We start from the raw sequence: 25,615 nt of genomic DNA, 5'->3' as shown, positions 1-25,615 counted from the left end.
TTCAGATTATCATACTGTATAACATTCTGTCTGAAATCATGTTAAGTAAATAATTAGTTAGCTGAATATAGAGCTTGTGCACCTTTACCAAATTGGACTCATTAGTTTTGATTGTTCTTTACAGTTTTCACTTTGCAGTTGTATTAGAAAGACAAAACAAACTTCTATATTGATGGACACAAATCAAATATTTCACTGTTCTCTAGAGCTAATGAACTCTAACCTGGTCATCTGTGGCTGCAAATAAACATCAAACATCTCAGTCTCAAAAGGTGGTTGCAGAAACCAAGGCACTCTCGAGGTTGAAAAAAACCTTTATTTCAGCATGTCCCTAGGTTTTTATTTTTAAAACTTGACGTTGCGTTACAGCCATACAGTAGGCATTCATCAGGTCTAGGAAAAGATGACATGATCGATCTGGGCCACAGTCAAACCTGCTAAACCAAAGTACACATTAATGCTTGCCAGTAAATTAAAATAAACAACATTTCAGCACAGGGTAAGTGGAGAACAATACAAAATATCACACAACACAAACATAACAAACAATGCAAGCGCTTTAATATACATCTTGGGCCCTAGTTTCGTTGACCGAGCGAAGTCTAAGTGCAGCGCAGCTTCGCCACGCCAACGGGGCTGGACCAGGTCCATTTCGCAAGATTCGTGGGCCGCGCAGTCAGACTTAGACCAGCGTAAACCCTCCCCTCGTCCCTCCCACCGGCGCAAACGGCGAAGAGGGAGGAGAGAGGGCGGGAGGGAGACAGAAGGAGGAGAGAAAGGCGTGGAGTGGGTTTGACACAGCCGAGTCAGATCTTCACCAATCAAATGAGCTCCTCTCCTCACCTTTAACTGCGCGGAGGGCGATGCGCGCTGCAAGTTTGTCATTTTATACTTGGACTGGACGGAGGAGACAGCGACGCCAGAGGCCGAACCTCTCCCCGGAGGAAACAGCTGTTTCCCCGGAGGTCCGAGCTCAGAGTGACCAATAATGAGTTTACTAATAATAATACAAATATCCTTAATCAGGTTTGATCTGATACACTGAGAACCCCTGCCCAATGAAAGAAACAACAACTAATAAACTAATAAAGAAACTCACATTTATTCAAACCCTGTAAGCAAGATGAGAGGTATAATACAACATAAACAAACACCATGCGTAACGGATAAAATCAGCGTAAAGGACGCTCTCTCTCTCTCTCTGTCCTCCTCTCTCTCTCTCTCTCTCTCTCTCTCTCTCTCTCTCTCTCTCTGTCCGTCTCTTTTTTTCTCTTTTTTTTTCTGTGATAGAGATGCTGAGTATACGGCTATATACTGACTATCTGATACCGAGGCTGTGGTGGACTAAGAGAGATGAAGATTTGTGTTTTGTTTTTCATTACTGTACGGCTGCCTGATGCGCTAATGAATTAATAAGTAAATAAATAAATAAAGCGATCATCACAAGGGCAGAGTGGTATCTCAACACGGCAGCGACATGCAGTCATCCACCCTCAGTCCTGCTTGGGACATCCACAGCTGCTTTTCAGTGCCAGTTCGTCCCTGCTGTGTTAATTCAGGTGGAGTTTCCTTTACGCGCCGACAGCCTTTGATCTCTGCTTTGATCTGACGTCAGATGTGACGGGACAATCTATATAGATATAAATTCACGTGTTGATTCCATTAGTTGCATTAAATAGTGGTTATTGTGGATATTTATTGCATTGAAATGTGTCTGGAACTGTGGAGATCTGCCTGTGAGGTCTTGGTGACGTGTGTGCACTGCAGGTCAGTCAGCCAAACTTCCACTGCACCTGCTGCGCTCCGCCCTGCGCTGAGACTAGACCAGGTTGGAGGTGGCGAGCTTTCAGCGCAACCTCGGCGAGACATTTTCGCACAAAACTTCCACTGCACCAAGCTGAATCTGTGACGCCTCCCCCTGCTGCGCGGCCACGCCTATCTCAGCGCAGCGCGATCTACAAATCTCCCAATCTGACTTTGCGCTCGGCTGCGCTGGTCGAAACTTGCATTAGACCGGCTGCGCTACCTTGCGCCACCTGCGCTGCGCCAGCAAACTAGGGCCCATAGCCTAAATCATCACACATATCCTGGGCCGAGGGACCAAAGAAAAGGGGAGAGGTCACATTAACTGTTCAGGCCTGGGTACTGTATATATCCAGAAGGATTCTCTCTGTAGGAGCTTTTTATCCTGTCTCCTCTAATTATACAACCTGCTATGTGGTTGATGCCTATATTGCAACTGCAGTGTTTAGTGTCTTTATAATGCAGAGCCATGGGATATTGGCGATTCCCCGTCCTAATAGCATGTTTATGTTCAGCCAATCGTGCTGCCAGTTTACGCTTCGAGAGTCGCTCAGTTTCTGCAACCACCTTTTACAAATGCAGAGCACCAGAGGTAGAGACTAAGAGACTTTTCTCACCATGCAGCACTGCATCCATGGGTTTTTTGATGATCATCTTGGTCTCATATTTTGTCTGTAAACAAATAAAATCAAATATTGGGTCTTAAATAATAATTTGTCACTAAAATAATAAATAAAACATTTACATTCTGTTTTGTCTATCTGCTGGTTTTTAAAGGTCTGCACCAGCTGATCTCTGACTGAAGCTTCATGTTCTGACTGTTTTACAGGTTCTGGTTTGATCCTGTTGAGCCCCGTCCATCCTGTGACTGAGGGAGAGTCTGTTACTCTGAGCTGTAAATTCAAGACAAATGAACATCCTTCCAGTGTGTTTTTCTATCAGAATAACAAACTGATCCAAAACGACACCAGGACGGAGCTGAAGATCTCTGCAGTGTCAAAGTCTGATGAAGGTTTCTACAGGTGTGAGTCCTCAGGACAAGAGTCTGCACAGAGCTGGGTGTCAGTCAGAGGTGAGTAGTGTTAACATTTTTCTATTTTGTGAACTGTGCTGTTGACTGATAAAGAAAGACTGGCAACATAGTACAGTGCCTTTATATGCCTGTGCTGTACAGTATATTGATTCATTTCTGAATATTTTTTCTTTACCACCTGCCTTAAATATTTAGGAAATAATTCTATCAGTTATGATTTTAAGTTTTTCATTATTTGTAACATTTAATTTACAACATTTACCTTTATAGCTGGGCCCAAACCTGAAAGCTCTTCATTTCCTGTGTGGCTGATTGTTTCACTGCTTTGTGGAGTCGTACTGATTGTCGTCCTGTTCCTCTTGTGTCGTCACAGACGGTCCAAGGGTGAGACATCTATCCTCTGATATTAAACAGCTTATTTCTGCTGTAAATATTAATGTAATATAAACTCATGTCATTGACTCGTGAAATAGCAGAAGGACAATTAATTAACATTCATCAAATGTCTTTTTCACAGATTTGTGCTTCATGAGGTCAGTTCAACACTCTTCTCTCTGGTCCTAAATAACAGCAGTTCACTCTGTTTCTGTGTTAAATCTACTGTATTTATGATGTTATAGGTCGATCCAGTCAGAGAGCAACACCACAAATAACCAGAGTCAAAGACAACATAGTGAATACGCCTCTCCTCTAAATGGTTGGTATCCAAACAATGCTGATTTTTGTCGTTTTCATACAATATTATCTATTCATTAATATTTCTTAGATGGAAGTGGAAGTCCATGAGGATGAGGGTATCTTACTGATTCTGCTTGAACTGAACCTGAGCTATACAGTACAAGACACAAACAGTCCTAAAATATTATCATTACACTGGTCTCTTTTGATAATGTTACATACTAGAGGGCACAATGAGTAATTAAAATATAATAATATAACAAATAAAAAATAAAACAACAGAGGAGTTTTGTCAACATTATGATCTTTATTCTATATAATGGAGGTCAAACATTAATCTGACCTTGGTTTTCTTTGTTGCCACAGATGAATCTCATCTCTATGATACAGTCAGAACTGCAGATGCTGCAAATGGTACAGTTTCTACCTTTGGAGCCAGTCGCTTGAAATGATGCAACTGTTTTATTTGATATGAGACTCAGTAACTTAAACATGTCTTTATTACAGGTGCAGGTGCATCTCAGGACGTGACATATTCTTCTATTGAACTTAAAAATATTGGAAAAAAGCGTGAGTACTCCAGATATGTGTAATGTAGAAGATTAAAAAGTATATTTGACTTGCAATGTCTAAAACAATGACACATTTTCTTTCTTTTATAAATTCCCCCTTTAACAGCCAAGCGTCGTGAACCAGCCGAGACCTCTCTTTACTCTGATTTGAAGATTGGAGCTACAGGTGCAGTCTTGCTCATAATTTGTCTTGTTTCATATTCACTATGATGTGATTGTGATTGTTTGTCTGATGCCATTACCTTCCTCTACATTTCCATTTTGCAGACATGACATGAAACTGATTAGTTTCTCTTATGTTTTTTATTTTCTAGTCATCATGTTTCACATTATGAAATACTGGAGCTTATATGTGGAAGTTCACCACCCTCCTTCTCCTTTCTGTCTTTCATAAATGAGCTGGTGCAATCATAGGTAATTAAGTGTAAAAATAGTCTTTCACTGCCATCACTTTTTCACCCTTCAATCCGTGTTATGAATGTTTTTTTTTGAAGGTTTGTTCTTCATGGCACAGGTTAAAACTGAATGAGATGTAAGAAAATTAGAAATACCAAAACGCACACAATGTGGTATAATTTGTGTGTGTTTTGACTTTCATGTCTATATCTGATGCCACTCAAATGCGTCCTGAATTTCTTACACGTATTGCTGCATGTGAATGTGTCCATCAGTCCATCAGCTGTGTATCACAGAGATCTGGCTTCTGTTTTAGAAAACGGTCCCACGTATGCCCAGGTCAACATCAAAGGAAAAGGCAAGAAAAAGAAAGGTTGGTAAAGTTTTGCCTTATTACAGTACTCTACTTCATGTCCAGTTTCAGCACAAGGATCATTACAGCACCTTTAGTTGACTTAGTGGAGACTTGAACTCTAATTTATCCTTGTTAACCGTCTCAATCTAATCATCTCTCGCTCACAGGAAAATCAACTCCTACTGCGACTGATGAAACTCTTTATTCTGAAGTGAAAACCACAGGAGCAGCTTCTGGTAATAATCATGTGTAATTATTTGAATATTGTCCTGATTTATGAACTCAGCATTGTATCTTGGATAAACCTGTGTCTTTGTTTTCCTCTTCTCCCAGATCTGTGAAGAGCTGCGTCAACAAAACCAAAGAACTGGTCGACTGAACTTTCTGCAACCACTTACAAGTGTGTCCATATATCACACATGAATTTCCCTTTAGGGATTAATAAGTAATTCTTATATTATCTTATTTTATCTTACGTGCTCACTTTTTATTGCCAGTAGCTTATGTAAACACATAGATTTAATATTGTTTTAGCACAAAGAACAAAACTTATGACATGTATTTACATTTAACATTTATAAGTGCCTACATCAGAATTTGTATTGCTTTATATAGTTTTTCTTTATTATCATATTGTTATATATTTATATCGTAATTTTTCTTTGTTAACTTGGTACCACTTTGTAATAAAACTCTCCTTATAAAATATTTATGAAAGGTTTATATCTACTTTATTAATGTGTTACAAGATGTTGTTCTTAAAACAGTCATAAAAAGCATTTGCCTGATCTTACCAAATTGTGATCCTGCATCAATACAGGAAAACGGTTATTACTTGTTTATTATGATTTTCAAAGTGTTTACAACTGTATTAATCTATTTATTAATATCTATAAATCCTTCATAAAGGTCTTATAGTAAAGTGGTACCTTTTAGGTTTTAGTGTAGGGTAAAGTACAGGCTGCTCCAAAAAGCAGAAACAATTAACAGTTTTATACATTACAGTATATTACAGCTTAAGTATATTAATATTTGTGCAGTGTATTTATTCAGTGTTAAATTTTAACTGCAAGCAAACATTATATTATATCCTTATATTCCTGCTAGTGTATACATATATGAATAGGATTTTAAGAAAGCAAAGGGGGATGAGTTGGTTTTGTTTAGCCGTTTGAAACTCACAGGCCACATAAAGTAGTGAAAATAAAAACCAAAGCGTCCTGGCATTTGGATTCTGTTTTCTAGTGATAGGTCATGTGACCTGTGATTGGCCACAACAACAAAGGTCAAGGCAAAATGACAGGTTAATAAAGTCCACTGCAGCTGTTCTTGTACAAAATCCAGCTGTTGGAACATGTGAGGTTCCAAAACACAAGAAGTGTTGCAGCTTTGACCTTGAGTGGCGTTGATTGATTATGATTCGGATTTTTTAGCTTTTCAATACACATTATGACGACAGAGAGGAATCATCAATAGATTAATGTATATCGAGTGTTTGCAGTATTTAGGCAGCTGCTGTGTGTACAGATATCAGAGATGCAACATTTTTATGTATTTAACCTCAAGTGTAATCCAGCTGTTCTCAATAAAATGACACCAAGGTGACTGAACTTTTGTGTCAATATTTATTCTCATATTTGTCCCTAATACGCAAGGTACCGCCTTAAATTCAGCAGACAGAAGTAACTGGGTGGCCCCACCTGTTTTAAATATCAAACATTTTTACCAAAGTCAAAACGTTTTCCTGTGTGGTTTCTGTATTTTAAATACAGTTTAAGTTTGAACCGTTTAAATAGACAGTTAAAGCAGAAGTAAGCGATCCGGTCGTTTTGGCTAATGCTGCGTTCCAGGCAGGCTTTTGAAACCGTAAATTACAGCTTCAAGTCACAACTTACGACTTTGTAGCGTTTCAGGCAACCCACTCGTGTTTTTCCGACCTGTTTTACCTGTGAAAGTCACTATAACGGCCACTCGTAACTTCTGACCTGTGAACTCGTACCAGATTGAACTGGTACGACTTCACAGGTCGGAAAAACACGAGTTACGAGTTTCCTTGAACGCACCATAACAGTCCTCGTCCCTACGTCGCCACATTCACGGCGTCCCTTGGCTGCACACACAGCCCTGCATGCCGTTCTCTCTCCTCATTGGATAAAAACTGTAGGATACGAGAAATGTTTTCTCCTCGGCTCAGAGCAGAGCAGAGTGACTGACAGACCCGTGTTTCAGTCCAAACACTCTATGTAAGTGATTGCTGTCGGAAGATATAACTATTTAAGACTTATATTAACACAAATATATCACTTACTTCTGCTTTAATGTATCCATTAAATGTCACACTAGTCATAGTTACTAATGAATCAGAGTCAGTCTCTGATGGGGTGTGTGGCTTTTCACACACTCTGTTTATGACACTGTTCCTATTGTGCGCGAGCTCATTTACTTCCTGTGAGAAGAAAACAAAACGCATTATGAACAAACTTGAAACAAGTATTGTACTGTGAAGTGAAGAGGGTCGGTGGTGGGTGGGCTGAACACTTCTCCTCGGCACAGAAACTCACCGGAAGAATGAACGTATTTTCAGATTGAACGAAGAAGCCAGTGGATTGCCAGTATTTGCTGTACTCAAGTGATAGTGGTGAGAATGACTTGATTTAATATCTGCTTTCAAAAACCGTGCTGTAAATGGGAGGTTGATTTATTTCTACAAGGAAGTGTTTCTATATTTTGCTCCTCGATCAATTTAAATGAAGCTGCTTTTACAGTACTTTGTGAGGCAAATGCAGAAACAGACAGAAACAGAAACGCCTGTACATGTGGCCTCACAAATGGCTTTTGACATTAGTGATGTTTCATTGAGACTGCTTCAACTGTCGTAACCGTCTGACTGCCAACGATAAGAAGACTCAGTGTCCAACTTGTCCACGAAAGCGTTTTTGAGTTGTTGTATTTGATGTTTTTGATGAGGGAAACCAAGAAATTCCTTTAGCCTCCGTAGCTCTGAGCAGCTGATGGCTCTGCTCCGCCGTTCTAAAAATAGCTTGCACCGACAATTAAAGGTAATGGACCTACTGCTATGACTATAGCGATTATGGCAAAGGCAAAGCTAATTTGTCAAAATGTTGAACTATCCCTTTAAAGAGAATTTCGAATTTATATTTTTTGTTCAACATGTCTCTCACATCTAAATTACACTTTTACTGGTGTAATAATTTTTGATTGAACCATTTGAACTTTGCTGACTCAACATAGAGATTGTGGTTTTTTATTTAAATGTATCATTTTATGTTTATAATGCTATATTTACAGTAGTTTATTGTGATTTTATTCCAGGTCCATGAACAGAAGAACATCGTCGACAAAACCAGAGAGACAAAAATACATTTTATAGAGGTGAACAACAGTTTATATTTTTTTTTAAAAGAAAACGTTTGGGTTTGTTTTTCTTTTGCATATGAAAGGGTATCGAATGCATTTTATATTGATATATTATTACATTATATTTCTATGTGATGTGTTTGTACCATCATTTGTAGTGCAGGTTTCTCATTATTAAACATTTTGTACAGGTTTGGTTTTATTTTCCTCAGTTGCTCAGTTTGTTCATCATACTGTATGGTGCCGCTGCTCGAAATAGGAAACACTTGTTATACATTTGTATCTGGGTTTGCTTGTAAATATTATTGATGCACTTTTTAAAACTTGGAAGATAAACATAAGAGATGTGGAACATTCTGGAGTTGTCCTTCTGTAAATTTTATTCGTATATATTTTTCTAAATATTTATTTTGCATTGTATTCTCATTGTTTGAACTAAAATCATTTGGATCTGTGAATAAATACATTGTAGTAAATTCAGAAACCTTGGTTGGATTTTTGATTAAAAATATTGACTCGTGCAGGCGCTCATAAAATATTCCATGCCGAGGGTCCTCCAAATAGCATTAGCTTCTTTGCAAACCCTCCAAGTTTTGAGGCTTGATGTCATGACGTCATGAATGATATTTTGTCTGACAGGCAAGATTAGCATGGCAAATAAGGTTTTGAGATGTTATATTATTATTGTAAATTATATTTCATAATAATGTTCAAAATATGATAATTAGATTTAATTCTGTTATTTTATTCCTCACCTTCCCTCCAATTTGATGAGTACTCGGGGGGCCCTGGCCACCACTTTGAAAACCACTGGACTAGTGCACCTTTACTGGTCCACATCTGGATCCAAGTGAGAGAGGCCACAGATGGAGCTCATCATAGAGCAAGTTGGAGACTGTCCTCCAGTAAAAATCAAACCCATTGGTCGTTTGTTTATGACCCATAGTTGTGTTTTATAATTGTAAGGCGACATCTAGTGGCTGCAGTATTTATGACAGGAGCAGAGGGAGAAGTGTAGTATAATGACGTATTTTGCTGTTGCTGCTTCCTTATTGTCCTCTCCACCTCTTGATGTGGTGTTGTTATACACAGCACTGCCACCAGGTGTCACAATAGGTGAACAGCAACAACCTAACCCTTAATGAGTCATTACTTATGAGGCCGTTTAGGAAATAATTCACATTTACTCATACACACTACTATAGTCTCTTACACATACTATTATATTCATACACACACACCACTATGTGAGAGTGTATAGTGGTGGTATCTGTGTATGAATATGTGTGTGTATCTGAGTATAATAGTGTTTGTAAGGGAGTATAGTGTGTATGAGTATAATAGTGTGCATGAGAGTATAATAGTGTGTGTATGAGTATAGTGTGCAAGAGAGTTTGATTGCAAGGGAAGTAAATTCTCAGTTTCTGATTGGTTCTTTGCAAGACCGCCGGAACTAGGAACTAAATTCAGTTCTGGGTTTCTTACGTTGATCTCTTTTGATTATTTTCCACCATATAAACATATGGGACACATTGTTCACAGAGTTGAGGGATAAAGCAGTTATTAGATGTAACCGAAACATGGTGTTGTGATTCAGCCGCTTCGTGTTTGCTGCTCAGGTCGACCAAGTCTCAGCTCTTCCTCCGCCGTCAGGTGGTGATGATCGTAATGGGGACAATCCCACTGCTGTGAATATAATTATATTTTTATATAGTGGAATACAATCAAACGAGTTCATGTGAAAAAAAAAAAAAGTTCCTAATGTATTTATTAAAACAGGGATCTCAGATTTCACAACAGTCCTTTATCCCAAACTAAACAAGAGATTTGCATGTGATAAGCATGTGGTGGTGGTATGTTAGTGTCCGAGTTACAGTGTCAACTTCCTTATGTCTTGTATCCTTGTTCACTGGAGTGGTGTCTGATGGTTTATATTTTAGATCGATAACACTTCTATATTATACCTGACTTCACCCTTAAATTTTGTCATAGTTTTGACCTTTAATAAGATGTTTATCAGTTTGCATGTAATGACAGATATGTCTTTTTTTTTTTTTTTTTTAACCTTTATTTATTCAGGAATGATCCATTGAGATTAAAATCTCTTTTTCGAGGATGTCCTGAGGAAATACAGGTACAAGCAAACATACACAACAAGATCAAGGTAACAAGAGACATCAGACATCAAAAACAAGCAGCACAATTACAGAATTAAGTTAATTGTCACAGGTGCAGCTGGTGACTAAAAGTTCTGAGATTGAGCATTTGAAGCAAGAAAGAGGGATGAGAGAGCCCAATCTCAGCCTGGTTTGTAGGTCATTCCATGACCATGGCCCAAAATGGGAGAGGGTCTTCATCCCTAACTCGGTCCTCATATGGGGGACCTTAAATCGCAGCCAACTGTTGGCTCTAAGATTGTGTGTCAACTGGACAGCAATAAACTTAGAGCAGATGTAATGCGGCAGCTTGCCTAAAATAGCTTTGTAAATTAAGGTGTACCAGTGCAATATCCTTCGAGTATTAAGGGAAGAAAATCCTGTAAGTGTGTATAAAGTGCAATGGTGGGTTCTGAAGGCTGAGCCTGTTATGTATCTCAGAGCAGCATGGTAAATGGGATCCAGTTTTGCTAGGGTGGTCGGACAAGCAATCCTATAGATAGTATCGCCATAGTCAAGCTGTGATAAAAATAAGCTATTAACTAGACGCTTGCGGGCAGTGACAGAAAAGCAAGATTTAAATCTGTACAGAAAACTCACAATAAATTTCAGTTTTTTTGACAAGTAGGAGATATGATGCTTGAAATTTAAGTCCTTGTCTAGCCAGATGCCAAGATATTTATATGTGTCAACTACCTCTATGATGGTACCATCCAGTGCCATAAATGGGGGCAGGGTGACTGTGGAGTTGTGATGGAAGAACATAATTTTGGTTTTACTGGCATTGAGGACTAACTTCGCATGATAGAGAGAATGCTGCAAGGAAGTAAAATCAGCTTGCAGGTTGGCAAATGCTGCTTCTAAAGAGGAGGCAGAGGTGTAAAGAACAGTGTCATCAGCATACATATGATAAGAAGAGAATTTCAACTGATCGCAGATATTGTTAATATAAAGTAAAAAGAGTAATGGCCCTAAAACTGACCCTTGCGGGACCCCCTTATCCAGAGTGACGGGGTCGGATATTACTGTACCAAGACGGACAGACTGGACACGTTCTGTTAGGTAGCTTTTAAACCACATTACCATGTTATTACTAAATCCGATATTTTGGATAATTTTCAGAAGATAACCGTGATCAACAGTATCAAAAGCCTTTCTAAGATCGATAAACAAGGCTAAGCAGACTTTCTTGCTATCAAGGGCTGATTGTACTTCATCCAGGACTTTAAGAGTGGCAGTGATTGTACTATGTCCTGGTCTGAACCCAGACTGTGAAGGGTTGAGTATGTTATTGGACTCCAGTAGCTGATGGAGTTGGGTGGACACCAAGGACTCGAATAATTTTGCAAGGGTTGAGAGATTAGAAATGGGTCTATAATTATTTAAATCTGAGGAATCACCTGATTTCAGCAAGGGCATGACAAAAGCTTGCTTCCATAAAACTGGAAATGCCTGCGTGGAGATGGATAAATTAAAAATATAAGTTACAGTTTTTGCTATGATTGGGGCTGCTGATTTGAGAAGAGATGGATCAAGACCATCTGGCCCTGCAGATTTCTTAAGATCTAACGTTTGTAAAGCGTGCAGGACTTCAGATGCTGAGAAAGGGGTAAGGTGAAAGCCAGAGTTTGAGACGGGCACATCCACTGATTCTACAGATTCAGAAGGAGCAAATGCACTATGAATAAACTGAGAAGAATCAAAGATATGGCCAGCATTTTTGAAGTGATCATTAAATAGATTGGACATTTCATTTTTATCGCTAGTGAAAGTATTGTTTAGCTTTAATTTTTGTGGGAAGCTAGCTGCTGTCTTATTTTGTAGCCCCTTGATGGTTTTCCAAAACTTAGAATGGTCGTTTAAGGTGTCTGTGGTTAAAGACAGGTAATAGCTGGCTTTACATTTTCTAATAAGGGCAGTGCATTTATTTCTAATTTCACGAAATCGTTGCCAATCTTGTATAGAGTTGTTCTTTCTAGCTAGGGACCATTGCTTATCTCGCTCAAGGAGCAGTTCTGCCAACTCTCTGGTGAACCAAGGATTATGCCTATCTTTTATTCTATGTTTTTTGAGAGGGGCATGTTTGTTAATAACTGAGATGAAATTTTGGTGGAAAAAGGTCACAGCATCGTCAACTGAAGGAATTAATAATAACTGTTGCCAGTTCACCAAGGCTAAATCGTGGAGGAAAGCTTGCTCAGAGAAGTGCTTAAAAGAGCGCTTGATGATGATTTTACTCTTTGTTTTTGGTAATTTGGTATTTCTGACACATGCAATGCAGCAGTGATCGCTGATGTCATTTGGAAAAACACCTTTAGACATATATTTATGGGGCACATTAGTCAGAATGATATCAATAAGAGTGCCTTTATCGGGATTAACTGGGTTAATTCTAGTGGGAGTGTCAATAAGCTGAGTGAGATTTAGTGAGTCACAGGACTGCTTTAAATTTGAGGATTTCTCACTCAGCCAGTCTAAATTCAAATCACCCATTAGGATCAACTCATGGGACAAATATTTGGAAAGGAGATCAGATAGGTTGGAGATACAATCAGTGGACGCTGAGGGTGGTCGGTAACAACCAATTACAGTGATAGGTGATTTAGCCACTAATATTTCTACTGCCAGAAATTCAAACTGTCTAGGGATCGATATGGAATGTAGCAAAGATCCCTGTAAATGCTCAGAAACATACATGAGAACACCACCAGCCCTGCCTTTTCGGTCAGTTCGGAAAATATTGTAACCGGTGATATAAATAACATTGTCAGGAACAGCTGGTTTAAGCCAGGATTCAGAGACAATTACTATATCAGGTTTGGCAGTCAAAAACCAAATTTTGAATATATCCATTTTAGGAACAAGGCTCCTGGCATTAAAGTGTAAGAAACCAAGTCCATGTCTATTTCTAAAATCTTCAGGAGTAGAAAGATGCTGTAGATTGTTGACCATAGGAGGCTCAGGGACTGAGTTGCTATCTAATGGCTCAGCAGAGCTGGGAACTGGAGGGATGGTAGTTGATGGGTGAGTTATAATACAGGAAGAAGAACTGATTGGAATTAAGTTAAATGAATTACTATAATTAGCAAACAGAACGTGTGATCGATATGGTCTAGTTGTCACCCTCACTGGGATGTTCTTGGGTGTAATGAGGCTATTGCACAGGTAGGGGGAGCTAGACTGGGTTACAGCTAGTGGGAGTGCACTGTAACTATCGCGCCGGTAGGGGGAGCTACACGGGGTTACAGCTAGTCAAGGGTCACTGTGGTCACATGAGCGGAGGGTCAGTTCAATGTTCGAAGCTAGGAGGCGGGAACCTTGTAGGTTTGGGTGTAAGCCATCACCTCGAAAAAATTGTGGTCTGTTTGAAAATGTTGTGAAGTTGTCCACGAACGGGATGCTCTTACTCATACAGAAGCCCTTCAACCATGTGTGGAGCTGACGGAGACGACTGTATTTCACATCGCCGAAGCAGGGAGAGGGCAGCGGACCGGAAAGAATAAGCTGCTTTCCGGTGTCCAGCAGCGTATCCACAAGGCGTGTGAAATCCTCTTTGAGGGCCTCTGACTGCTGGGTCTTAATGTCATTCACACCTGCCTCAAGAACCAGGGCAGAGGCGGACCTGTACTGGGCACTTAGGTGCAAAGCAGCTGCTTCGATGTTGTTTATTGAGGCACCTGGATGACAGAAAGTCCTGCCGTTACGCACCGCCACATGCCTGACCAGCGATGTGCCGATCACCAGCAGAGACGGGGAGCGCTGCTGCTGCACCTGGGAGTGGGGATGCACAGAAGACCTCCGCGGGGCCTTGTGGGGATGTGGATACGATGGTGGAGATCCTTGTGATGTTATCTGCTGTGGTGGCCGGGAGACGGTGAGGGACGAGCGGTGTGACGAGCCGCGGGACTTAGGAGCAGGAGTAAACGCAGGCTGGGATTGCCTGCAAGTCTTACTGCGGGGAAAACGCCCAAGTGCAGATGGTGAAGGGACCTGTGACCCGTCATCCAGGAGGGGGAAGTCAGTTACGCTGAGAACATCATATTTATTGTTAAGTTGGATGTTAAAGTGGGGGGGTGCAGATGCATGGGAGGGGGGGCTGCTTCTCCCTTTTTTGGCACCCACACGAACCCAATGCTCCGGATGAAGAGGTGTGGAGCTCACAGCGGCTTTTGGCTTCGCTCCGAGCGGTGCCCAGGTGTCATCGGGAGCGGCGGCCGGCGGAGGGGCGACAGTAGCCGAATGGCGAGCGATGTCACCGGGCTCATCCAGCGACGCAGCTCCGACCCTGCTGATAGCAGGGGATCGGGTGATGGACTCGGACATCTGGAAATCGGGTTGTGCAGGGCCGAAGGTGATGGTATCCATAAAGTTCTCCGCCGCCTGGATCTGGTACAGATTGGATATCCTCTTCTCTAGCTCGGCTATCTTGTCGGTCAGGCGGACACAGCTGGAGCAACCGGACTGGGAGGTAAGTGGAGCCATTTCTGTACGGTGATGAAAGCTGGGGAGAGAAACAGCTGTGGCCAGTAAAGGTGTCTTGGGAACTTGAATTGTTGTTGTTGTTGTTGATGATGATGGTGTTGTTATTGTAACAGCACAAAGCGAAACTTACACGCCGGGCTCCACAACGGGAGCCACTGCGTAGAAATCACTCAGTAGATGTTAGGTTTGTCAGAACCAAAACAAAACAAAACTTACCGACACAGGTCCAGAGACTGGACCTGCTGCGGTGAATAAGCGTCCGGTAAGCTGGGTCGGTTTCAGCGGTTTCCTGCCAGTAGTCGCTTTTTGCTGCTGGGTTAAAACAGCCTGAGCCTCTCACTTCAATGTCGGCCAGAGAGCAAATAATGTGTTGGAATGACTTCAGATGAGGGCCGAAATATCCACGGGGGGTTCCTCCATAAGGAGGTGGGCAACCCAGCCCATTTAGTGCAGAGAGAAACCGAGAAAAAAGGGTAAAAAGGCTAAGAGCCGGCAATCTGTCAATGGCGGCTCGGGTCGGTGGCACCGACGACTTGAATTGTTAAAAAAACGAGCAATCAGCCCGTCTGATTACTAAAAGAGGCAACCCATAAAGGAGTGGAGTGATTAAAAGACAGGATTCCTGCATGCGGGTAATTAAAAACCCATAGGAATTTGTTTAAAAGCAGTTTTAAAGAGAGTTAAAATGACGGAACTCCAGTAGACTACCTCAGACGCCACGCATGCGCAAAGTGTGCGTTTTTGACTATGTCTTTTTTTGACTATGTCTTTTTCATAGTCCATTGTTGTGACTAATGTTCACCTCCGACTGTTTTTAGGCACAGCAGTTTGATCAGGCCCATTCAGACCAGCACCATCAAGCAGAATGACGCTGGCTTATGATGACAGATAATATCATTCTGGCTCAGTAGATTTGTGTAAATGACAGATATGCCAAATACTGTATGTTGGCCTTGTGCTAAAAGGAGGAAAGAAAAAAAACGTCTATTCTAAATGAAGCAGATGACTTCCTCATCTCAGGCTCAGATCTGTGTTTTCAGATTTAGCTTTATTCTTGAAGTTCAGTTCCTCAATCTCAAAAATGAGTTGTTCTGAATAACTGGGGGGTATCAATGCCTCGCTGGGTAGATCATGTATCACCTCAGTGTTTATCTAAGTGGCTGTGGGTTCAAGTCTGATGCATGGCCCTTTGCTGCATATCATTCTCTGTCAATATCACACCCCAGACCACACCATCACCCCCCAGCCCCTCTGCCTCTCCCTCTTCCTGTCACTCTTTCACAGTCTTCCACTCTTTCACAGCAGCAGTGGCTCAGGTGGTAGAGCGGGTCGTCCAATGATCAGAGGGTTGGTGGTTCGAATCCTGCTCTGTCTCCCGGTTGCTGCCGTAGTGTCCTTGGGCAAGACACCTTACCCACCTTGCTCCTGATGGGTCGTGGTTCGCGCCTTGCATGGTAGCTTCTACCTCAGTGTATGAATGTGTGTTTGAATGTGTTTGTGAATGGGTGATGTGTGTATGTACTGTAAAGCGCTTTGGGTATTGTTTCAGATGAAAAAGCGCTATATAAAATACAGACCATTTACCATTCCAAAAAAAAAAGATTCTGATATTAAGTTATTAATTATTATTAATTTAACTAAATTAACCCTCGTGCAAACTCTCATTCTCATCCTCAACGGGCAGAAATAAACAATAATACAAGAGTAACTGAACTGTTCACTCAGCCACAGGATTATCTTTACCATCTCTTTACCGAAAACAAGTTGTGCAGCAGCTGGTGGCAAAAATGGTGGCAAACAAAGAAGAAGTGGTCTTCAGTTCAGCGTGAGATGTCAATCAAGTGACATATTTCACACCTAGCCCACCACATTTACCAGAGGGCAGTGGGTAGAGCTCAAGAACACAGTGGGAACGTTTGTGACAAATATTCTCATGCTCAATCTTTGCCTGTTGTTTTTTCATGATATTTCAGATATGAACCACCAAAAACATTAAACAATTTCAAACACAGTATTCAAATTGCTACATTATCATTTTGCATTTTGCATTCAACTAGACCTCTACCACATGATACATCCTTTATTGCACTTGTAAATGAGACTACTTCTTCTTAACTCTGGAAACATGGTGATGAAACTGCATAGCTCTTTTTATCACAGCAACACATCTGAATGTGTGAAGAGGAACTTATTCTTTCTCACACACTAAGAAGCAGTCAGTCTGCTTGTTTCTCCTCAGGCCCTAGTTACTAAGGTGTAAAGTTGTTTGAAGAGAATCAATTATATTTCACACTGCATTGATTAAAACTACATTGATTAATTGGTGTTTTCACAAATATTAGACCTGGACATGTTAATTGGCTATATGACAGAATTGTATCTTGCTATAGGTAATATTAGTATTGTATAGTATTTTGATGTATTCAGTCAGCTGGTTCTCAAAGTTGCATGGCTTGTGTGTAACTGTATGGATCCACACTGCAACTGATAAAACATACTTAATATAAGGAGTAACTGTCTGTTGCTATCTTTATTGTGCCCCCCTCCTCCTACACAGACACACACCTGATGAAGCAGCCCAGGACACTTTTTTAACCACAAGACCACCAGGAAGCGTTGGCCTGTGAGTTTTAGCAGACTGTTCAGGGGTCGTGGTAACTGTGGTTGAGTGTCAGTAAAAATTCTTTCACTTTTAAACAGACGCTTTACACTGTAAACATAACTTACAGAAAAACTCTTAAACTATAATAGCTACTAACTGTAGAGCAAGCTAGTTTCTAAATGGGGTTGGATTTAACTGATCTCTACGCTAAACCACTGAGAAATGCAAAGAAAAAGTATAAAGTTGTTTTTGACTTGTATGTAGTTCTGTTTTCTGAGACTGTAAGCTTTTCATGAGTTCAGTCCTACAGTCATTTTCCTGCCACCTTTGGCAGAGAAGATCCACAGATACTAAACTGATGTTATGAGCTGATTTTCATCATAGTGCTGTACTGTGATTTCATGAGCTTTTTAACACAATACGGCTTCTTGAATGAAATTAACTCTGACCCTAACCCTAATTAATTTGAGCATTACACACACTTCCAGAGATGCACACATGGTATTTCTGAATTACAGACTCTCCTTGTAATTGCCTGCTGGACTAATAGTGTACCTCAAAATCTTTCTGTGGCCACTGGATTTGAGTGTGTGGAAATTCACCATCACTTGCTGGTTCAATGAACACATGATAGTTGTGCAGTTGGTTACGGTTAGATTCACCTCCACGTGACACTGTGTCTGTGCCATGTTTACTATTTCAATGTCACTGACACACTGATATCATCACCACATGCTTTGTTGTGTCAGTTAATAAGATTTGACAACACTTCATATAAGATGCATTAGGGAGTACTATGCACAGATGTACTGTTCATACTGCAGATACACACAACACACATGTTGAAAACATTAGAGGCATTGTGGATGCAAGAGACACAATCCTTTGTACAAGAGGCAAGTTGATGTATTTTAATGGGCAGGAAGTGTAAACATGACAACGTGTGCTGTGGTCAAAGCCATGAAGTTGTCTGAGCTGTGTGTAAAACGGAAGGAAGAACAGAGAGGCTGAACTCAGAAAGAGAAGTTGAGACGAATTCTGATCTCATTTTGTATGAGATGTAACTTCTTCTTTATCGTCCTTCTCTCTTTCTCTTTTTGCTGCCTTATTATTTATGCAAAGTGGAAACGTTTCCCAGAAGCAGAGAGCAGAGTGACGGTGTTGGTGCTGGATGTGAAGATGGGCCACAGTTTGCTCTGTGTGCTGTCATTACTCTGTAAGTACATCAGTCATTTTATAATTCTGTGCCTTTCAGAGGCAGATTCATGATTTTATCAATATGGTACTTTTTTTAACGTGACCATTGCTGCTGATTATTTGTTGTTCAGAGTTCAGACCAAATACATAGATGTACTGGTTATTCTGGACACATTTGTACCACACATGCACATACGTATATATATAGTCTAATGTTATGTTGATACCTTCGTTTCTAAATATAAATGTTATTTATTTTATGCATTTCATTTGGTTTTATGTTTCCTAGCTCTTCAGAAATTTACAAAATCTCATTTCACAGATTCACAGACTTCACTCCTCCTGGTTCTTAAACGCTGTAGTTTATTTTGAAATTGAGTGTTATATTGATCCTGTCTGATGAGTTTTCAATCTTTATTTTAGTGCTGAATACACTCTTCTATGGAGAGACTGAAGGTAACCAGTTCTTTTTTGTTTTTTTCTCCTACTTTATGTGCATTAACTATTAATTTCCTATTTATCAGTGACTATCACTCTTAATCGTATCCTCTTTGTGTTTGCATGTGTTTATGTATGCTGTTTAGTTTTATAATTTAAACACACCCAGGAGTGTGGAATTGCACATTTTCCCAAACATTTCATATCAGTATTTATGTTTTCTGGGACGTGTTGTGTTCAAGTTGATGTATGTGAACCAAATGCTGAACTGAGATCAGAGTCTGTTACCTTCAGGCACGTGCAGGAGCCCCTGCCCCTTTTGCCTCGTATTAAAAAGTGCCCTTTTTTATGTTTTTTTTTTTTTTCAATAAATGCATTCCTGTTGTGCATGAGGATGTAAACAACCGCGCTGTAAAAATGCCACGGTTATCTACCGTACGCTTTTCCTTGTAATACACACGGTATTGTGTATGTACGTTGGTGTGTGTGTTGTCCGCTGCTGCTCCGCTCTGTCCCTCACTGAGGGGCGGGGGGCTGCCCCGCGGTGCGCGCTCCCTCACATGCACGTCCAGCACGTCCAGAGAGAGAGCGAGAGATAAGCTGCTGCCTCATCGATAACCCGCACATATATGAGACGTGACAGTGGAGCGACTTGTGTCGAATCTTGTGAGTTATAAATCCATCAACATAACTTCCTTGTCGGTTCTGACAAGTCGCCGTCCACTTATTCAACGAGCTTAATAATAGTCATATTTAAGAAAAGCGCCCATTTGTGTTTGTTTAGCTGACTGCTTGTTAAGAGTTAAGCCCCACCCCGTCCTCTGTCAAACATCACCTGAATGTAGTGAACAGCAGCAGCAACAGGAGGAATCACTCACTCAGCTTGATTTCACTGACTATTTGAATTTGTTTCCAGATATTGAGTTACTGGTAATTGTGACTTTGCTGTGGTAAATATTGCTGCTGTTGGTAAATATGCACAGTAGCAGTCACAGTAGTCATTTCTTGGTTTTGTGTGTGTAGCCTGTAGGCTTAGCCTACTTTTTTTTTTTTTCTGCAAGCTATGTTAATGTGCACCCAATACCATATTAGCCTTAGCCTACCAGTTCAGAAGTCATGACTCTGTTTCGGGAAGTTGGGAAATTGGTCCAGCATGTTGACTGCAGTCCTGAAGGCGTGCAGGCTTTCTCTACCGACTAAATAGTAACTGTAATTTATTTTAATTTATTTTGATATTAAGGCCTGAAAAAATTGTACACTGCCCTTTTCTGATGTTGAGCCCCTGCCCCTCTATAGTCATGTGCACGTCCCTGGTTACCTTCATACTGATGAGTTTTATTTACATGTGTTGGTCTGCTCATCTTAACAGGGTCGGGTAGTGACCCATCAGAGACACTGATGAGAGAGAGTTAACAACAGATAGTTATTAGCTGCAGTCCTGCATGCAACACAGACGATCTCACTCAACTGACACAGTGTCTCTCTTTGTCTTATCACTTTGCCAAAGTGAGAAACTGTCAAATGTTCCAGTGTAGATGGATGATATGTTGCAACAATATGAACTAATTTACAGTCTGAGCAAATTTGTACACATGTTAATAAAGGGAGAAAAATGCTGCTGACCCTAATGTCAAACTTCATTTACTCAAGAGTCTGTTACTTCCTGAATTTATCTGATCATGTTAACAGAGCAGTCTGATGAAAATATGGAGAAAGTCCAACAGTTCTTCCTAAAGATTTAAAAACACAGAATCATATTTTCAGTTTTTACACATGAAGTAATTCTCTCACTTTGAGGTGTGGCTTGGTGGCTGACTGACACAGTGTCTGTTTGGTCAGAGTTGTCCAAATCAATAGAATAGAATAGAAATGCTTCACATAGATGTGCTGTATATATTCAGCACTAACGTCCTGAATGAAAACATGTGTGTTTGTTAACTTTATTATATTTCACAGTATTTCAATCCTAAATACAATAGATGTGTGGTTTGGAGTCAGTGTGTTGCTTTATCTGTGGATACACAGATTAGAGATTAAAGAGATTAAACTGAAATCACATACATTTCAGCAGAATATTATGCATGATTGAGACATAATATGTTTGTTTCTATACTGTGATGGAACACATATGAAAATATTTTTATGGCACATTAAAACTCTTCTTGTTTTTCTAATTTGATCAGAGCATGACCTGAAGGCCACTCTGACAGCAGATAGCACAGAGATGCCAGCAGGGGGCAGCGTGACACTGACCTGTTCTGTGGACGATCCTGATGGTTGGACCTACGAGTTATTCAGAAACACACCAATCACTCAGTTCGACACAGTTGGTGAATCAAACACAGTGTTCAGTGTTTCCCAGGGAGGTGTTTACAGCTGCAGAGGATGGAGACCAGAGACAAATGATTCCACAGCTTTCAGTGACTCAGTCACCATTTATAAAACTGGTGAGTGAACTGATTTTCTCTGAGTAAAACAACATGGATTCTTTAAATCATAAAACAATACATGGAGTGCCGAGGAGGTCAGTTAGAGTCCTGGTGATGAATAAATTATTTAGGCCAATTCCTTTTTTTTGTTTTGTTTTCCTGCTTGTATTTTTATGTCAGTTTCCAGTAGCAGTTTTGCTAATGTGACGAAGAGCTACAATGTAAGATCATTACAGAATATAGTCTGATATAATGTTGAAGTTGTTTGTTTTAGTTCACATGATTTGAGTTTTATTTTTCTAAGATGTACTCCAGTTTTAAAATCATCACATTTTTGAGCATGAGTTGCTACAGTACATTTCACACTGAATAGAGTTATGAATTATGAAAAATGTCCACTATTTTAATGCTGATAACCCTCTCCTAATCTGGACATGCTGAAGATAATTTCTCACTTCAGATAAATATAAATAAATAATTTAGCATTGTTTATGAACTTTCTATGACCCTTCTCTTCTCTCATGACTTCAGTGTTTCAGTCTGGATCAATAGATTGTGACTGTGATGTTGTATTTCTAACTGTGTGCTGTTGTATGAATATTTGTGTTGTTTCCAGATGTTGTGTTGACCCTCGAGCCCAACTGGTCCACCTTCGTCACCGAAGAGTCTGTTACCTTCATATGTGACGCAAAGGAAGGAAAAGAAACTGACTGGGAATACAGAATATACAGGGATAATAGGCATTTCGTTAGCCATTCCTATAAACGGTTCACATTACAACCTCCCCTGACAGGCTACAGTGATAAATACCAGTGCTCTGCTCGCCACAAGCAAACAGGTGAAGAAAAGAGGAGTAACATCGTCTCTTTGACTGTATCAGGTAAGTCATCAATGTTGTTTTATCTGGTCTCAGTTTACCATGATCATTAGCATTTAAATTATAAATGAAGTTGTATTTTTAATCATATACTGTAAAAACCTTTAGAGTACGATGAAACTTGAAACATCAACCAGGGCTACTGTATTTTTTCCTACTACATTAATCACAGAGAATATGCTTTTTAAAGATCAGCAGTCGGTGTCATCTAGTGAATTACTGCATTATTTGTTACCAAATATCAACTGTAGTGGGTAAAATAATCGTGAATAAAATATAAAAAAGAGGAGAGAAGTACAGAAAAAATTGAGACGTGATGACAAGGCTGAAGTGGAAGTGGTTTAATTACAGATGATGTCATGTGCTTTCACATTCATTTAATAATTAACATGATTTTGTTTCATATGGTAGATAAACCCAGGGCCACACTGCGACCAGGTAGAACAACCATACCAGTAGGTGGCAGCGTCACTCTGACCTGCTCTGTGGACAAACCTGCTGAATGGAGATATTACTGGTACAGAAGAAGAACCTCAGGCTCTGATGAAGATCTGAGCAGGAGAGATGGTGATCAGAGCAGAGAGATCAGAGTCTCACAAGGAGGAACCTACTGGTGCAGAGGAGGTCGAGGAAATCCAGTCTTCTACACTGATGGAAGGGAAGTTACCATTAGGATAACTTGTGAGTTTGATGATTTTGTTTGGACTAAAATGAAATGTGTTCTTGATTATAGTTTTAATGTTTTTCTATTTCTGGTGTGAACAGTTTCCAACAGAGTCACATTGACTTCACAACCGAGCGGTAGTCAGATGTTCAGTGGAGAGACGATCACACTCACATGTGATATCCAGGGAGGTGGAGACACTGAGTGGACGTATGAATGGACAACACCCAGGTCAACCACACATGAGACAGATGTTAATTGCTGGAGTACCAGTGCTGTTCGCAGTGGAGAGTACAAGTGTAGAGGTAGAAACAGAAGAGACTCGTACTCTTCAACACAGTGGAGTGAAGTCATCACAAAGACAGTGTCACGTAAGTCATTTATTTGTTCTGCTCTTCTCTATCTACTGGTGTCTGCAGGGAAGAATAGAAACATTGTAGTTTCAATGCAACTGCACTGTCATACTGTACCAAATTAAATTATATTCTAAGGAAAGTTTATTAAAATTTTATTTCAACAATAATACCATCATCAGTAAGTTTTGTCCTACTTATCTTTAACTGTAGTGCTCTGTGTTGGTTAGAGGTGAAACAATCAAGTGAATTATGGGAAGTTAAAAGAACAAATTTGGTTTTGATTGAGAATTTTTACAACTGGCCAGGATCATTTATTTTAAAGGGATTTCAGGGTTTTGTTGTTAAAATTTCTTTTGATGTTTAGACAGTCTATAAATTACGTTTTCAGACATAGCCATCTACAAATATAAAGAGGATTCTGACAGAGGTGGGTAGAGTAGCCAAATTGTTATTTTAATTTTACTTAAGTAAATAATTGGATGGCTACTTTCTACTACTACTTGAGTCACATTATTGCAGAGTAAGAGTACAAAGTACTTGACGAAAAATCTACTCAAGTACTGAGTAAATGCTGAGTAGGCTAACTTATTCATTTAAAAATGAGGGCATGAATGTAATCAAATACAAAAAAAAACACACAAAAAAAGTAATGGACAAAGACATTGCCAAGGAACAACACTTAACACTTACCACTAAGACAATAAATGAAATACATAAATGAACTATAATTAAAAACTGTCTGTGACACTGTGCCTGTGTGCGTCGCTTGTACCGGACGGTCCATGTCATCCATTCATTCCTGATCAGTGAACACCTCGTCGGCATCATCCTCACAGGAGTAGAATATTCACAGCCAGTTTTTTATTTTTATTTTTTAACTAGCTGTTAACTAGTGTTAAGGTTTATCTGTAAGGGGTCCACGATGATGCTATGGGTGATCTAGAAATGTCCTTAAATTATTGAAAATATCGCACTTGCTCTTTCACCAACAATGCAGAGATGTCAGTTCTTGGGCACTTTAGACCAATGCATGTCGTTACTCTCTTATTCCAGTGCTCTAAGTCAAACGTCACTAGTGGCTACATTCATTTGGTGAAACGCAGTCATGTGGCAGAGCCTCTGTTTGTCAAAACAAAGAGATCACGGATTGGATTGGTAAAAATAAGTAACAGAGTAATGTAACGGAGTGAAAGTACTGCTTTTTCTTCTCAATTATATTCAAGTAAAAAGTATACTGTATTAAAACTACCTATACAAGAACAATTTATCAAATCAGTTACTCAAGTAAATTTACCGGGGTAAATGTTTTTATATACAGTCTGTGGTTACCACCCACCTCTGGATTCTGACAAATCATTTTATTGAGGAAGACACTCATTTGCTTCTTGTAAAGTCTGAATTAACTTAGAGCTAACATGACAAATTCTTTGCACTGAGATTTTATGACTAAAGATCTTTTCTCTAAACTCGACAGCTAAACCAAAGGCTGAGCTGAGAGCCAGTGGCCGAGGGATCCCAGCAGGGGGCAGTGTGACACTGACCTGCTCTGTGAAGCCATCAGCTGGTTGGATCTACAGCTGGTACAGAGGTGATGAGTCTTATACAACTCTGACGAGACAAGATGCTGTTTTCCTCTCATCTGGACGAATCAGTGTGTCACAGGGAGGACTGTACAGGTGCAGAGGAGGAAGAGGAAACCCAGTTTACTACTCAGAGTACAGTGATGCAATCAGTATCAATAACATTGGTGAGTTACATGAATGTTTTTCAGAAAAAAACTCAGAAAAACCCAAATGAGTATTTATATTAGTTTAATTGATGTTGATGAGTCAGTTTGTGAACAGTCACAAACAGAAACTTGATCTCAAAGTCCCAGTGAGAAAGTTTTGCTCCTGATGCACAAGTGTTATTTTTCTTTCTCGTCATTTTGTTGCTTTAAGTTGTTCAGTAATTTTATGTTTTCTTATGTAATTCAACTGATGCTGTTCATGTGTTCTTCTTTTGTTAACCTAACTACAGACAATTCATATTAGATGTAACAGCCATGACATTACAGTATGACTATCTGTTTCTCTTAGAGTAAATGTGTGTTTCTGACATCAACAGTTTCCAGTAGAGTCACTGTGACTCTGCTGCCCAGCTGGTCTGAGATCTACAGAGGAGAGACGATCACTGTCAGATGTGAGATCCAGGGAGGTG

General features: G+C 40.0%; 1 protein-coding gene across 1 annotated transcript in view; it reads left to right on the top strand.

Moving 5' to 3' along the window:
- Positions 1–2,760: 2,760 nt before the first annotated feature.
- Positions 2,761–25,615, top strand: part of LOC311002227 (uncharacterized protein) — a 59,876-nt gene continuing 37,021 nt past the window's right edge. Inside the window, exons 1-10 of the mRNA XM_083993515.1 lie at positions 2,761–2,875; positions 3,107–3,220; positions 3,354–3,369; positions 3,457–3,533; positions 3,881–3,928; positions 4,022–4,084; positions 4,193–4,252; positions 4,799–4,855; positions 5,005–5,073; positions 5,171–5,472. Of these exons, the coding sequence (XP_083849641.1) occupies positions 3,365–3,369; positions 3,457–3,533; positions 3,881–3,928; positions 4,022–4,084; positions 4,193–4,252; positions 4,799–4,855; positions 5,005–5,073; positions 5,171–5,178 (387 nt within the window). The 5' untranslated portion in view covers positions 2,761–2,875; positions 3,107–3,220; positions 3,354–3,364 and the 3' untranslated portion in view covers positions 5,179–5,472. The remainder of the gene's footprint in view (positions 2,876–3,106; positions 3,221–3,353; positions 3,370–3,456; positions 3,534–3,880; positions 3,929–4,021; positions 4,085–4,192; positions 4,253–4,798; positions 4,856–5,004; positions 5,074–5,170; positions 5,473–25,615) is intronic.

The sequence above is a fragment of the Trachurus trachurus genome (assembly GCF_905171665.1).
Source record: "Trachurus trachurus genome assembly, chromosome: 18".
Classification (NCBI taxonomy): domain Eukaryota; kingdom Metazoa; phylum Chordata; class Actinopteri; order Carangiformes; family Carangidae; genus Trachurus; species Trachurus trachurus.
The sequence above is the reverse complement of the archived record's forward strand: the minus strand, read 5'-3'. Positions and strand labels throughout refer to the sequence as shown.